Genomic DNA, 16,701 nt, shown 5'->3' with positions numbered 1-16,701 from the left:
TAATCAGAGTATTCCCACCCCTTTGGCCACATTGATTGTGGGATGGGGTAGACAGTTGACCACAACTAAGTTTATCTGAAGTTTCCTGCTGGAGCTATTAGAAAAGACTCATTCTGCTAAGGATGCTAATCTGGTAGTATGAGTCTTAGGCTGTTGGCAGCATCTTCCCACTAAAAGGAAAATGCCCATCCAATGAGATGAGAAGAGAGAGATGAAAGTCCAGTGACATTACATTGAGGCTTCTGGATCCAGCCATGCCTGAAGCCCCAGATTTTTAGTTCCATGAGGCAATACTTTTTTGTGTGCTATAAATTTATAAATTAGCTTAAACTAAGGCAACTTACAACGAAATAGTTCTAATGTAAGTAATGAGCAGTCTTCTGCTTTGCAGGGATCCTGTGTCTTAGATTTTTAAGATTCACTAGAAGAATTGATCAGCTCTAATTTTGCTCAGCATTTATGATATTATTCCAAAAATAGTCTACTTTGTTTACTATTGGTACTATTTAGCTTATCCATATAGCCACAGAAACCCATTGACAGAGCTCTTTACCGGGCAAGGTTAATCTTGGAAAGACTGTGTGAGGAGGAATGGTAATCAAGTAGGAAAACCTCAAGGAAATAACTGAAGAAAACTTCTTTCCTTCACAAGTTCCACCATCTCTTAGTCTACGGATTCAGATACCACTTGCCTTCTTTTGCTCCAGGATATTTCTTGGGGGTCAGTGGGGTAACATGTCCTCTGTCTCAAGCATGAGAGATGGAAAGAGAAAGCATCTTAGCTTCCACAAGATGTTCCTGCTCAGTATCTTGGGCAGTATATTGACAAAGAGATCTGGATTTATAAAACTTATGTGGAACAACAAGTAGCCCAGCAGTCTGATGAAAAACAGGGTGGTGAAAAAGAAATATAGAAAAATCCTGGAAAAAGAAAGCCAAGAAACTGTTAACTAGAGGTTAGAAAACCTGGAACAAAATAGTCATAATCTAAATGCATGTCTGACTCCTTGATATCAAATATCTCTACTCTTAACAACCCCTTACAAAGGTAGCCTCTTCCCATATGCTGGCCTGCCAGCTACTCTCTCTCCCATCACCATGTTTAATTTTCTTTCAGCATTTATCACTATGTGAAATTATCTTGTTTTGTTTTTTTCTTTTGGAAAATTGTTTTCAAAAGTAGTTGCACCAATTTATTTATTTATTTTTATTTATTTATTTTTGCAGTACGTGGGCCTCTCACTGTTGTGGCCTCTCCCGTTGCGGAGCACAGGCTCCGGACATGCAGGCTTAGCGGCCATGGCTCACGGGCCCAGCCACTCCGCGGCATGTGGGATCTTCCCAGACCAGGGCACGAACCCATGTCCCCTGCATCGGCAGGCAGACTCTCAACCACTGCGACACCAGGGAAGCCCCAGTTGCACCAATTTATACTCCACCAGCAGGGTTTATGTTTCTGTGGATCCACATCCTCTCCAACATTTGATGTTATCAGATTTTGAAACTTTTGCCAATCAGATGGGTATAAAGTAATATCTCATTATGGTCTTGGCTTGCATTTCCTTGATGAACGATGGTGCTGAACATCTGTCTGTTCATAGGTTTATTCGTCTTATGTGTTTCCTCTTGCCCATTTATTTACTATGTTGTTTGGGCTTTTCTTATTAATTTGTAGGAATTCTTTATATATTCTTGATATTAATCCTTTTCCATTGTGTGTATTTTGAATATCTGCCCTCTACTTTATAACTTTCACTTGTTCTAAGGTGTTAAAGAACAAAATTTATTTACTTTTTAATGTGCATTTTATTTATTTATTTTTGGCTGCACTGGGTCTTTGTTGCTGCGCCCAGGCTTTCGCTAGTTGCAGCGAGTGTGGGCTACTCTTCGTTGAGGTGCATGGGCTTCTCATTGTGGTGGCTTCTCTCATTGAGGTGCACAGGCTCTAGGCTCACGGGCTTCAGTAGTTGTGCCTCACAGGCTCTAGAGCGTAGGCTCAGTAGTTGTGGTGCACAGGCTTAGTTGCTCTGCGGCATGTGGGATCTTCCTGGACCAGGGATCGAACCCGTGTCCCCTGCATTGGCAGGCAGATTCTTAACCACTGTGCCACCAGGGAAGTCCCTAAAGTTATTTTTAATAAAGTCTAATTTATCAACATTTCCTTTAATTAGAATCACTGCTTTTTGTATCTTGTTTGAAAAATCATTCCCTACCCCAAGGCCTAAAAGATACTATTTTGTATTAAGAGTTTATGGTAGTTTAAAAATATGTCCACAAATTCTTTGGTATTCCTTCCTTAGAGAGATTCTTCACTGGAATGTGGAATAGACTTAATGAATTGCTTCTAAAGAATAACGTATCATGGAAATGACAGTGTGTGATTTCCTATACTATGTACTAAAAGCACTGTGGCTTCCTCCTTACTCCCAGGAGAAAGCCAGCTGTCAGGTTATAAGGACACACAAGTAGCCTGGTGGAGAGGTCCGTCTGATGAAGAACTGAGACCTCCTGCCAGCAACCAGCTGTGTGAGTAAGCTCCTTTGGACATAGATCCTTTAGCCTCAGCCCAGCCTTCTAATGACTGTAACTTCAGCCAACATCTTAACAGCAACCTCGTAACAGACCATGAGCTAGAACCACCCAGCTAAGTAGCTCACAGATTTATGACGCACAGAAAGTGTGAGTTGATAAATGTTTGATGTTTGTAGCCACTAAATTTTGGGGTAATTTGTTATGTGGCAATAGATAACTAATACTGAGTTTTATAGTTTTTTTTTTAATTGGTATTTAAGTCTTTAACACATCTGGGCTTGCTTTTTTGTTATACTGTATAGTAGTAATTCAATCTTATTTCTTTCTCATCTGGATAACCATTTTTTCCCCACCATATTTACTGAACAGTCAATCCTTTCTTTCCCCTCTGACATATAATCACTGTCATATATCAAGGTTCTATATGTGCACTGTTTCTGAGCACATGTTCTTTTCCATTGGTTGATTTTCCTATTCCTCTGATGATGCTACACTATCATAATTACTGTAACTTCCTAGTAAGTCTTGATATCTCAAAGGGCATGTTTCTCATTCCTTGCTCTTCTTTAAAATTGCCCAGGTTATTTTTGACCCATTTACTCTCCCATATATAATATTTTAGTATCATTTTCTTCAATTCCATGAAAAACCTTCTGGGGAGTTTGATTGGAATTGAACTGATTCTATTAGTTATTTGGAGACCATTGATATGTTTATGACATTAAGGCTTCCTATCCATGATCATGGTATTTCTCTTCTTTCATTTATATTACCTTTAATATTTCCTAATAAATTTCTATAAATTTCCTTATGGTAGTCTTGATTTCTTATTTAACTGATAAATTATTTTGCCCTTGTGGTTTTAATATGATTTCCACGAGCAAACCTCCACTGTTTCCTTTGCTATATTACCCTTATCTGGTTGTGCTGGGCTGCATTCTGCCTCAGGACAAAGTCATGGCCCACCTCCACTCACCAGTCAAAAACAGCCCCTTGGGCTTCCCTGGTGGTGCAGTGCTTGGGAGTCTGCCAGCTGATGCAGGGGACACAGGTTTGTGCCCCGATCCGGGAAGATCCCACATGCCGCGGAGTGGCTGGGCCCGTGAGCCATGGCCGCTGGGCCTGCGCGTCCGGAGCCTGTGCTCCGCAGTGGGAGAGGCCACAACAGTGAGAGGCCCACGTACCGCCAAAAAAAGAAAACCAGCCCCTTCCCCTCCAGTTTTCTTAAGTTTTCCTGTAGAGTTAATCTTGGTGACAAGAGCCAGGATCCATTCTAATACAGGATCTTGCTCAAAATTAGAATCAAAAGCCTTTTAAAAGCGTCTTCCCACCACTCTTCTTGAAGCTGGATACAGTATTCATGAGAAGGGTCTGGGATGACGTGCCCAGGGACAATCTTAGGAATAACCTAGCTTTCTAATTTCTTATCAGCGCACGGTATACCAGTGCTCCAAGGATGCTGGATCAGAGCAAGAGGAAAGACATTTGTAGTTTGATGTGATGAGCTAGACTTGCTGGGCTTACTCACTCTCTTTATGGCAGATAGCTCTTATCCCAGGAACATGGGCAATTCCATGCTGGGCGCTGGTGTTGAATTATAGGTGAAGGTGGCCTAGGAGTTCTAGGGAAGATTCTGCTAGTTGTTCTGGGAACATGTATTGAAGGATATTGAAATATATACTTCTTCACTTATCTGGTATGAAGGAGTATCCCTCTTAAGCAAATTTTCCAGACAGTTGGAGCTGACCTTTAAGCACCAGTAATTTTATGTTAACCATTTTGATTGGACTTTTTCTAAATCACATTTCATACCACTTTAAATATATGTTTCTCTATGCCTTCTTAAACATACTATATTGAACATAATTTGACCTTTTCTTAAAAATGCAGGGACTTCAATACCAATTTTACTTTGCTATCACGATGATTCCCTAAGGACTAATATCCACTCATTTGTTTGAATCTTGAGTTCTTATTTGGTTTAACAAGATTTTTGAGCAATTATTATGTGCTGAATACTGTTAGGTGCTGTCTCCTTTTCCCAATCATTTTCTCTCTCTTTTATCTGCTGTGAGGCAGTGGTATACTTGCATTTAGAAATTCTCTCCCTATTTTTATTTTTCACATTAGGGGGTAATGTGCTGACATTGTGATAAAGTTTGAGGGAGGCACATCTCACACAATAGTGTAAAAACCCAATCTTCATGCTTACGAACCACAGAAGGATCTCCCCATTTCTTTTTTTAAGTTTTTTAAAAAATTTATTTTATTGTGATGAGAACACTTAACATGAGATTTACCTTCCTAACAAATTTTTAAGTGTGCAACACATTATCATTGACTACAGGTGCAGTGTTATACAGCAGATCTCTAGAACTTAATCATCTTGTTTAACCAAAGATTTATGCCGATGGATTAGTAACTTCCCGTGCCCCTCCCCCCACCCCCTGGCAGCCATCATTCCACACTTTGATTCATGAACTTGACTATTTTAGATACCTCATATAAGTGGAATCATGCAGTATTTGTCTTTCTGTGACTAGCTTATTTCACTTAGCATAATGTCCTCAAGGTGCCTCAGTGTTATCTTATATTGCAGAAGTTCTTTCTTTTTTTATAACCCTCCTTGTTTATTCTTTTTATTTTTTTTAATTTCTTTTGTTTTTCTATTTTTAATTTTTTTATTGGAGTCCCCATTTCTAATCAACTGTTGTTACTGGGAAACCAGACACATCAAACTAGTTGAAAGTGTTGAAGGGAAAAGGGGGTAAGTATGACCCTTGTCACATCTCTTCTAGGTGATAGGATTCCTGTTTCTGATTACTGCTAGGCCACTGGCTTCTAATACTGGAAAGCTGAGATTAGTCATCGCCTTTGGACAAGGAAGTCATAACAGTGAACTGAGAAATGTAGTCATTGATAAAACAGATTTGTTGACTTGACTGTGTGTGTGCGTGTGTATACAATGTTCTCCTTGTCTAGACTTTGCTATCTGCTAGTATGGCTAAGTAGAACTCCCAGTTTTCTGGGAAGTTTACTCAAAGGGATTTACTTACGTTTTACAGAATCCTGTTTTCTTCTTTTGGAGAGAGTTATCCTGGGAGAAAAAGAAAGGGCAGTGATAAATAAACAATTTCTGGATGCTGTTATCACTGCCAAGTAGTACTGAGCCATTAATTAAATGTTATTTTAGGTAAAATTTTACAAATTTTTTCATATACATAAGCAGATGAAATTTTCAAAGCCAAATATATGTACATATATATGTGTGTGTGTATATGTATCTGTGTATATATATATTTGTGTGTGTGTGTGTGTATATATATATATATATAAAACTGCATTACCTTTTTATATATTGATAGGAATAAATGAAGACTTAGAAGGGTAGGGTCATACAGCTTGTAAGTGGCAGGACGAGGCCTGGAACCCAGGTCCTCTCAGTTCACATTTTGGGCTCTCTCAACTATACCCTTACCTTCTACTTAGCCAGTGACCCTTAGAGAAGTTTACAGGCTACAAAAACCACACAAACATATTCCAAGAGATAAATTTTGAAAGCTATAAAAATGTAAAGATGAGAATATATCCTGGATTTCTGTAACATCCCTCTTCCAAAATATTTTCTCAGTTACTTCATTTTCCTTTAAACTTCCTTGTGAGATAAAAAGGAAGAGGAATTATGATCACACTTTAAAACTGTGGAAATGAGACTTGCAGAATTGGAATTAGAAAGCAGCTTTCTGGGTTACAAATTTGATTCTATAGCTTGAGTGAGATTAAGTGGCATGCTAGCTGGTCAGCTGCTCAGGCAGCCTCTCTAAAGAGATTGCTCAAACATCATAGGTCGTTGAACCATCACACGGACTCTGATAATCTTGATGAAGACAGTCCTGTTGTTTCTCTGATAGCTAGTCAGAAGGAATACTTTAATAAATCACCGGGAATAGATGGTGGGACACATCAGGTAGCATGCCAAGCTTGGTTCTAGAGAGGTGGACTTCAGTTAATTTCAGGAGTTTTGCTTGCTGAGTGGAATACATAAGCTTGGGACCAGAATAACCTGTTCAGGACAGTGGGAACTGTAGTCACTGTGGAAATGGTCTAACATATTCAGATATCTGGAGCACCTCAAGGGTAATAGTCAAATGTTGATATTTGCTTTTAAGGAAGAGATGACTTCTCTTTTCTGAGATTGTAAAGACCATATATCTCAACAACATAAAATTTCTGCTGAATGTCCACTTTGGCTCTAAAGGAAATATAAATTACAATTAAAGTCCAATAAACTTTATCTATGTACTTGCTTCCACAAGACACCAAGCAGGCTAAGAGGCCTGGTGCTCTACATCCAAGTCTGTTTCCTTCAGACCTTTGCATATGTGCTGGTGACATCATGATGTTAAAGATGAATAGACACTGAAGCTGTATCATAAAGAAGCAACTGCTTCCTATGTTTTAACTCATAGGCCAACTCTGATTAGATGGTGATAGATGCCCTTGGTGTTCTGTGTAGTAAAAGATTCTGGACCATGCTGGGATCATCAGGAAAGAGTGCTGTGATTACAGGAGATAGAGGAGTGGTGTATGTGTCATGTACTGGCCTTCTCTCCACAGAGTGCACCCTCAGTTAATGTTCCTTCTCGCTTCTATTCTAAACTTTCTTTGGTCTTGGGCTGGTTTCTTTGAGAACACATCATTTGCACAGCTGTAAGAGGGAAGACAGCTGTTCCTTAGCATCCTCTTTATTTGTTTAGGGTTGAAATGCTTTAGAATTATATCTGGTACTGTTCTTGGAAAATCCACATGGGAAGATTGCTAGATGTTTGGTGGCTTATAGTGATTTTGGAAACTCCTTTGAAAGGTGAAGAAGCTGAAGATGGAGTAGGTGCTTACCTTGTTATTTTGGCCATTACACTCTTTGCTTGCTGAGTTCATGCTTATGACTTTTGACCTAGGGGGAAAAGAACCAAGATAGAGATTGGATAAAGTGCCCTCAAAGATTCATACTATATGATGGTTGTTTAAAAACAGTCTTATATTCTAATTCTATTATAGCCAGTTGCTACATGTAGCTATTTAAATTTAAATTAATTAAAATAAAAAATAAGTTCCTCAGTCATATTACCTGTTCTTCAAGTACTCAGTAAGTGGCCAAGTGGATACTTAATAGATAGTATAGAAATTTCTGTTGAATAGCCTTGTTCTAGAAACTTAGCTTAGCAGTCAAGCCATACCTAGTACTCAGGAAGGATTTTGGGAGACTTGAAGGTATCCTTTAGGGGCGAGGACCTCCAAGTCCTAGTGTCTTGGACACAAGGCCACGGTGTGTACCTGCCTTTTTAGAGGCTTTATGCAGTTTGGGTCTCTTTCTCTTCACCACAAGGTTCCAAAATATTTATATATAGAGATACTTCTTGACTGAATTAAGATTTAACATCTAAAGAGGGTCAAGAAATGGAAGTGAGGTTTTTGGTTTAGTTTCTCATCATTTAAACTCTTTTGACAAACTCAAGGGGTATTTTTTGGGGGAAGGAAGCTTTTATTTACGTTTAATATGAATGTTCTACTTATCAAGGTGCCTGACCACTAACCCTTTTTAAAGCACATGTTCCTACCCTTAATATAAACCCAAATAATTGGTAACGTGATAAAGCTATGAAGGGAGATGTGTTTCTACAGTCTTTGAAGAAGGATGGGAGAAGGACCTGCGTTTTAAAGTTGGTGTGGTTCAGTGGGAGTCGACCTGATTACTACAGAGGGGAAAGATATGTGGTGTTGGGGGCCTCATAATTCCAAACTGGAATTAGAGAGATGTTTGCTCTGACCCAGGCTGAGATGGAGTTACCACTAAAACCAGGATGTTCCTTTGTTTGCCAAAGCTTACACTTCTCTCTCGAGGAACTGATTCTCTAGTTCTTCTTCTATTTTCTTCAAAGTTTCCCGGTACTTCTTCAAAGAGAAATAAAAGAAAGCGCGGTTACTAATTAAAGCCCTGTGCTTTTCCTAATCATAATAAACATGCATTATTACATTGTCACATAAATGTTTGGTATTCCCACTGCCACTTTTTCTCCTTCCTAGCCTCCACCCCACCACTACTGATTTCTCACTATATTTCACCATTGGACAGGTCTCTGGGGGTAATTGGGATTATAAACAGGAAAAGTGTTCATTATTAAGTTAAGGGCACAGAGGCTGGGAGACCAGGGAGGTAACAGAATGATATTGGTGGTGGAGTGTCATAGACCCTAAAGTCCCTCTGGAATGACACCTTGAAGAGTTAAAATTGTTCCAGACAGTATGCTCTGAAAAACCTGGTTCCATTTCACCCTGTACCTGAACAAACCCTTTGCTGTCCCTTTACTGAGGGGCTGTACCTTTATGCAGAGGGCCTGATCTTCACAGAGCTGGGCCAAAAGTGCATAGTCTTCTATTACCTGGGGAGACTAAAATTTATTAGTCTTAAATTTTCTCAGTGAATTGCTGTAAGAACAATAGTATACTTGTTTCCTCCTGTGTACCAGACCCTAAATGTGGCCTTCTAATTATTCTAAATATGTTTTTTTGTACATATAAACTAATTTTTTTGAGGGTTAACAAGCTATATTTTATAGTCCCTTGGGGATTATTTGGGGACAGTTGGGAGAAGAATAGATACTAATTTGTGGAAGATATAGATCATGAAGTGTATCCTATTAAAAATATTAAATAAAAGGTAACTTAGGAGACTATAGTCATCTTCCTTTCCTTCATACCCTCCTGATCCCATAATGGTTTGGGATCTAGAACCTTATTATAACTCAATCATTTGAGGAATGCATTAGATCGTCTGACCAAGAATGGAGTATCCCTTCCTTTGGGAGGAGTAGCATTGAAGTTACTGTGGTTACCTTGGCCAGTTCCTTCTCTTGGTCTGCACAGGAGGCTTCCAGCTGTCGTAACTTAACCTATAGACAAGGAAGGAGGCTGGTAACTCAGCAAGGCAAAAACAGGATTCCATTCTGAAATGCTATAGCAAAGGTTATCTCACAGGTGGTTGAAGTGCATTGGGCACCATTTCAGATATCTTTTTGATGGAGGACAGTCAAACTGTCCTTGCAGCTGCCTGATGAGCCTGCACTCTTGACCACTGAGTATTCATCAGTGCTTTGTTTGCCCTTAAACTTCAATTCTTAGCTTCCTTCTTCCTTAGCTATTTCTCTTAGAAAAACATCAACCTTGAAAAATTCACTGTCACTTTTGCTTTTATATATTCATGGCTCACTCCTTTCTTTCTCCCTGTATTTCTTCTTTCCTCTCTTCCTTCCTTGAATACTTGATGAAAGCCTCTTCTATATCAGCCACTATACTGGAGTGACAGGGAAAGGGCAGGGGGAGTACTGAGGATACAGTGATGAACGGAATTGATAGGCTTTCTGCCTCACAGAGCTGACATTCTAGTTGGGGGACATAACAGATGAGTCAACATGATAAGTGCTGTGAAAGAAATAAAAGCCGAGTAATGTGCTGAGAGTGAGAGTGAGTGATGGCATAAGAGCTAATATAGGTGGTTGGCGAAGGCCTCTCTGATGATACTTGAGCTGAAATCTGAAAGATAAATATTAGTCAAATGGAGATCTGGAGGAAATATGTCCCATGCAGAGGTTACAACAAGGGCCAAGACTGTGAACTTTGGTATGTATGAAGAAGTTATGTGGCTGAAGCACAGGGGATACTGGTAAGGTGGGGAAAGGTAGCCACTGATGAGGTTACATACGTAGGGCCTTATAGCTTCTAAAAAAATTTGGTTCTTTTATTTATTTATTTATGTATGTATGTATGTATGGCTGCGTTGGGCCTTTGTTGCTGCACGCGGGCTTTCTCTAGTTGTGGTGAGCGGGGGCTACTCTTTGTTGTGGTGTGCGGGCTTCTCATTGCAGTGGCTTTTCTTGCTGTGGAGCACAGGCTCTAGGCACGTGGGCTTCAGTAGCTGTGGCTTGTAGGCTCTAGAGCGCAGGCTCAGTAGTTGTGGCACGTGGGCTTAGTTGCTCCGTGGCATGTGGGATCTTCCCGGACCAGAGCTCGATACTGTGTCCCCTGCATTGGCAGGCGATTCTTAACCAGTGCGCCACCAGGGAAGTTCCCAAAGTTTGGTTCTTTATTCTAATTGTAGTAAAAGGCCAGGAGAGAGGTTCAAGTGTTAAAGACACAATCTGACCTGTGTTTTTTAAAGAAGAGACTTTTCAATATGTGGAAAGTGAGATTGTTTAGGAGTAAGAGTTGAAGCAGGAAGACTTGTTAGGAGGCTACTTCAGCATCCAGGTGAGGGGTATGGTGGCTTGCAAGAGGGTAGTACTATTAGTAGTAGTAGATAGGGAAGAATGGATGCATTTGGGTTATATTCTGTAGGAAGAGCAGATATAACTATTTTCCCTTCCCTTTCAGCTCTGTTGTTCCCACTTTCATCTAGGGATCATTATTTTACATCTGGATGCTTCTAACAGTTCCTTTCCCCTCCAGTCAGTTACAACCAGGGCCAGAAAGAAAAATGTGCTAAAGGCTGTATTTTCAAGACACTGGCCTGAGTCACAAGGAGTTGAAGCAGGCATCCCATTAAACTACTGAACTAATCACCAGCATGCAAGGGGAACAGAAGCAAAGGAGATGCTGTATATTTCATAGAATTAGAGATATCGCCTAAGAATTCTACAAAAGAGGTGGGCAAAGGGGAGTGATTCAGAGGGTTAATAATACTCTAGAAGTCTTTAGGGCTGGGCTGGTTGCTGCTAGGAAAATAATGGCCATTGTTCTGACAGCACCTGGAACTCTGTAGTCTGTCAGCTCAGCTCACCTGACATAGCCAGCATTAAAGTGTCCCCACTAGATTCTGGTGGCCTTACTGTCAGGGAAACTTGTTTTGGGCAGGAGAAGGAAGAAAATCAGTCTCTGACTGCTGCAGTTATATGGTAAGAATAGTCATGGGGCTTCATAATCCTTTCTAGTGTTAACTTCACTTTCTTCCTGATGTACACACAGGATCCAGATTTCTTTCTTTCCAGGTAAATTTCCTGGATGTACATGACTAAGCAAGCTTACTTGGTGGTCTTAAACTTCTTCTTCTTCTTCTTCTTCTTTTTTTTTTTTTTGTGGCCATCAACACTAATTTGGCCAAGAGAAGATAGGAGAGTGATTCTCTATTCTTTCTTTTTATATTTCTGTTTTCATTGTGTCCATATCTTCATAGGCTTCATATACACAGTATGGGCTTAAGTGTGGGCTTAATAAGCTAAAGAAAAATTAAGGCAAGGATAAAGATGCAATTCTACAGAAAGTATCAAGTTAGAATTTTACCTGTTCTCTAAATAAAAAAAGTAAGTCTCTAATTCTTCTTGCATCTTTGATCGGATGTGTTGTGGTTGTGTCCAGGTTCTTAGCTCTGGAACACAATTAGAGAAATGCTAAGCACTGTCTGATGCACTTAGCATGCAGAACTCACTAGATACTTGAATGACCAACTTAATGATTTCTTTTCTAGACTGGATTCCATGACAGGATGTGTAAGTTGCCTAGCATGCAGTAGAGTTACAGATCCTAGCTCTGCCTCTATGAATTCATACGTATGCCTTAGCCACTCTCTTAAATAGTCACTTTAAAATTATGTGACTTCAGGTTTTAGCGCTCCAAAAAAAGGAAAGAATACTTTATATACACAATTTCACTCAATTTTCAAACAGAGGCTGGGAGGGACTGATTAAATTGCCCTTCATATACCACATTAAGTACTGGGGACAGGATTTAAATTAGGGACTTCAACTGCCTCCAGTGTTATATATGCATTTGTGTTCTGCTCTTCCTCATGGAAGAAAGAACAAAATATATGGCTTCAGAGTAAAATTCCTTACTAAGAGCAGAGGAAATGTCAGTACTCAGTGGCCCAGGCTTATGCCTGACATGGGTAAAACTACAAAGAATTTATCCCAACTTTGACAGTTGTTTCCACTTGAAAGCTTGTTTCCTGTTCATATATTCCAAACCCATTCAAGATTGCTTTTCCATTTACCTTTGACTCTTCTGGGGTTCCCTTTAGATTGCCTTGTTCACACTTAGTTGCCTTTTGAGATTTCCTTGTAAGCTACAGTTTCAAATAAAAAAATACATTGCAAATAAAAAATACATCAAATAAAAAAAAAAAGAAAGAAAACAAAGACATTCTCTGGTGTATGTGTGGGCTGGTAATTTGGTCTTGATAAAAGCTGCCAGGAGGTGGTCCTTTGGTGGATACTTGGTGCTCTTGGAAACATCTTTATTCTACCTCTAACTTCTTCTCACTAGTCTTGGCCACCAAAGCTGGAGCCTGCTCAAGGCAGGGGTACTTTTCTGAACCCCTCATCCATGCTGGGTTATTCAGGAATGGGTCAGAAAGTAGGGTATCATAGGAAGCCCACTGTATTCTGAGCAGGAGTTGAGGTAGAGGGAATGCCTACACAAGGAAGAGGGAATCCTTAGGAATTAAGTATTTTTAAGTCTCTGTTGAAAGTAAAATTAACTCTCATTACAGAGCTGCCAGCCAATCACTTTAACAGAGTGTCTACTGGAATCCCTTTTCTTGTAATAGAATGAAGGAACCTGTGGGATCACTGAGTACCCTGAATAACCCACTCCCTCCGTCCATCTGATACTTGCAGGGAAGATCCATGGCATTTATTTAGGTCATGAAGCTCAGCCTCAGGAGAGTAGTATCCACCCCAGCACAGGCCTCTCTGACATGTGGGATCCCCTATGACCACTTTTGCTCCCTTGCCTCTTTGGTGCCTGGGGATGCTGTGGGAACACTGGGGAACACAAGAGCCCCATCCCACCTTTCTTTCAAGTTCTGCTATACTGTGGACCAGAGTCTCATTCTTCCTTTCCTGTTGAGAGAAAGAAGCAGAGTGTAAGTGTGCATCTGCATACCATCTTCTGTCTTTATTTAGTTGATTGTTTTCCATTTCGCTCCAGTGATCATTTCCTGCAGGAACTCTACCTTATTGCATAAGGTCACGTAAAGAACCTGTGGTTTGATTTCAATACATACACACCAACTTAACAGGGATAGAGATGCCCACACGCAGGGCTTCCCAATACTAAATATTACCAAAGAAACCCTACCCTCCACACATCCCTTTCCATGCATGGACACATCCTGCCATGACTTTTTTTTTTTTTTTTTTTTTTTTGCGGTACGCGGGCCTCTCACTGTTGTGGCCTCTCCCGCTGCGGAGCACAGGCTCCAGACGCGCAGGCTCAGTGGCCATGGCTCACGGGCCCAGCCACTCCGCGGCATGTGGGATCTTCCCGGACTAGGGCACGAACCCGTGTCCCCTGCACCGGCAGGCGGACTCTCAACCACTGCGCCACCAGGGAAGCCCTTGCCATGACTTTTGAGTTGACTACTAGTTTTATGTAAAAAGGAGAGACTAGCTTATCTGATAGTTGATGAGAGACAGGATGATGAATAAAACCTATCATACAGCTCTTCCTAGCTTCTTGCTTACCAGTCTGGCTGTTTCTTCTTCTAGCGCCTGCAAGGCTCTTTCCCTTTCCATCGTGGTGCGGTTCTCCTTCCCCCACTCCTCACCCTCTGCCAGGTCTCTGGTCTGAGTGATCTCATTTTCCAGCCTAGATGATGCAAGCACACACTCTGAGGATCTGGCAGTTTCAGAACCGATAAAACACAAATATCAGTTTCAAGGGAACCTCAGTGACAATAAACACGAATCTCAAGTTGGAAACCATTCTTTCCTGGATCCTTAGACTCAGAATCACTTTCAAGGCAGGAAAAGTAAGATTCCTCTGATTCCCAAGTCAAACACCCCAATGTTCTTTCAGCTCAGGTAAGTATCACCCAATTTTTTTAGGAATCTCTTTAAAACTTGCTGTATTTCAGAGTTTGAGCCACAGAGAAATGCCAGAGAATGAAGAAGAAACTTTGCTGTACAAGATTTAGGTCTCTAGAACAAACAGGAAAATTTAGTGTTGTCTCTTCTCTTCTACCCCATCCTCTGGATGAAGAACTTCCCTCATGGTACCCCAACACTCACCTCTGAATCTCATCTTCTTTCTTGCGGATTTTGAGAAGAAGGTCCTGATTTGCTTCATCAATTCTCTGCATATCCCTTTCAAGGTTCATATTCAAACTGTTAATGTTCCTCTTTGACTGGGCCAGTCTTAAGATTTCCACTTCCTCTGACCTGTAGACTCAGTCCCCAAATTCAACAAGGGCCAGTTATCTTAAGATCAGTAATCTTTGGACTAAATGGGATATCTAGAAGGCACGTAATTCATTAACCTGGCTGTTTCTGGAAGCACATCTGTCCTTTTTCATTCTTAGGAAATTATATTTCTTAATCATGCTCTACAATTTGTTTCAATAATTCTCAACTTGGTCAGCAAGAGAGGTTTTTCTCAGGCTTTCTCAGCCAAAGTGCTCAATATACTAGTGCACCTCCACTCTGGTTCCAGAAGTCTTGCTTCCTTAAATAGTGTCCTGCATTGGTTTCTAAGACAAGTTGTTCACAAAATCTACTCATGCAATACACTTTTATTGAGTACTTTTATCCAGGTAGCTGGCACATTCCTTATGATTGAGCCCAGCTTTATGCAGAGCCACAAGAGATTTCCACCAGCAGGTAGGGCTTCAGTCTTTCCCTTCCTCCTCCCATCTCAAAACTTCTCTTACAGTGCCTGCTACAAAGCTTGAGTGTCTATCTTGAGAGTCACTTCATTGAGCACACAGATATGATCCAGGCATTCACTTTCAAGAATTCAAAACTCCTTTTGAAGTAAATTTGAATAAAATAAGGGTAACACTAGAGTCATCTAGAAAGGGTACCTGGCACATGGAAGCTCTCAATAAACTTTTCTTTTTCTTGTATCATTAATTAGTTTGCTTTTCAAATGATTAACCATAAATAAGTTAGTGAGGCAGACTTTTGAGTAAGGATGAGGGATGATTTTGGAAAAGAAGACTTTATAATAGCTATCACTTCAGGAGGGCATGAAGGACTTGAGGTGGAGTGCAATGGGGGAGGGATAGATAGTAGATGGAGAGAGAGGGAGACTAGAAGATGAAGGAAGACATCTACAGCAGACCTGCTTCATACCTTGGCCCTTGGATGTGGCTTTGTCTAATCATGATTACTTACTCATCATCTAGTTGATCTTCCTTGTGTTCTTCCATTGTAGATTCCCTAAAATATCAGCAGAGATGTATCTAATGAGTTGGGGAAATGGGTCCATTTGTGAAGTAGAGTAACTAGCCAAGCGCCCCCAAATATAGAAACAGAATTAACTGGTTTCTTCCCTCCAACTTCACATTTTGGCCATGACAAAATTCAGCCTTTTGGTTTTCTGCTCATGTTCTGATTATGCCTCCGTAAGGATACAGTGAGGATACAGGGATAATGCTGGAAATTTCAGTATATATCCTGCTAGCAGGTATATTCAGAGATAGTTCACCAACACAAAACCCTTTGGAATTTATACACAGCAGTAAGAATCAATAGAGGTTATCAATTGTTCTTAACTCCCTTTCTACTCTAGGGCCACTTGCTTTCCTAAAGGGCCCATGGGCCTGGGTGTAGGTGTACAACTTCTCTGAAAAGTAATCTCTCTGCTCTCTAGCCTGGCCTCTGTAAGAATCTCCAGATATTAAGATCTTAGTATTAAACAGGGCTCAGAAAAACCAAGCAGAAGTAAATTTGGCTTGCTCTGCCCCTTTGGTTTCCTCTTTAAATCCATTACTTCCATAAACTCCACCTCTTTTCTGATGTGTATGGTCTTCCTGATTCTGCTCTAGGCAATTAGCTTCTGAAGAGTCTAATCTTTCTCCAGTGGAACTGTCCAGTAGAATCTCAGAACCTTCTGAGGTGTCATGACCCTGCTATTGACATGGGGGGCAGCATGTCACAGTAGGTTGGGTGGCAACGGTTTCTCATCATCTGTGGAGACTTCAGACCCTACATGGTTGTGTGTGTTTCATGGTCACGTCTTCCCTTTGGCAGCAGTAGTTTAATGGATCTGATTTCTGGGCAGTATGAAGGGGTAGCCCCTGTCTTTTATTTCTCTGGCAGATTGTGCTCCCTTGCTTCAAAGTGTGACTAATATGGAAAGTCTGATTCCTAAGGCCAGCAGTCTAATCCCATCGTG

General features: G+C 40.6%; 1 protein-coding gene across 1 annotated transcript; it reads right to left on the bottom strand.

Annotated features, from left to right (window-relative positions):
• Positions 1 to 722: 722 nt before the first annotated feature.
• On the bottom strand, positions 723 to 16,428 carry TMCO5A (transmembrane and coiled-coil domains 5A; the record flags this gene model as incomplete). The annotated part of the gene is made up of 12 exons (XM_082834303.1): positions 16,312 to 16,428; positions 15,699 to 15,743; positions 14,595 to 14,744; positions 14,049 to 14,172; positions 13,374 to 13,424; positions 12,575 to 12,646; positions 9,426 to 9,482; positions 8,913 to 8,972; positions 8,420 to 8,484; positions 7,429 to 7,486; positions 5,589 to 5,629; positions 723 to 921 (listed from the first exon to the last, which is right to left on the bottom strand). The coding sequence occupies exons 2-12, from the start codon at positions 15,731 to 15,733 to the stop codon at positions 723 to 725; spliced, it is 912 nt and encodes a 303-aa protein (XP_082690429.1). The 5' UTR covers positions 15,734 to 15,743; positions 16,312 to 16,428.
• Between the last annotated feature and the right edge of the window lie 273 nt (positions 16,429 to 16,701).

The sequence above is a fragment of the Leucopleurus acutus genome (genome assembly GCF_964270905.1).
Source record: "Leucopleurus acutus genome assembly, chromosome: 1".
Classification (NCBI taxonomy): domain Eukaryota; kingdom Metazoa; phylum Chordata; class Mammalia; order Artiodactyla; family Delphinidae; genus Leucopleurus; species Leucopleurus acutus.
The sequence above is the reverse complement of the archived record's forward strand: the minus strand, read 5'-3'. Positions and strand labels throughout refer to the sequence as shown.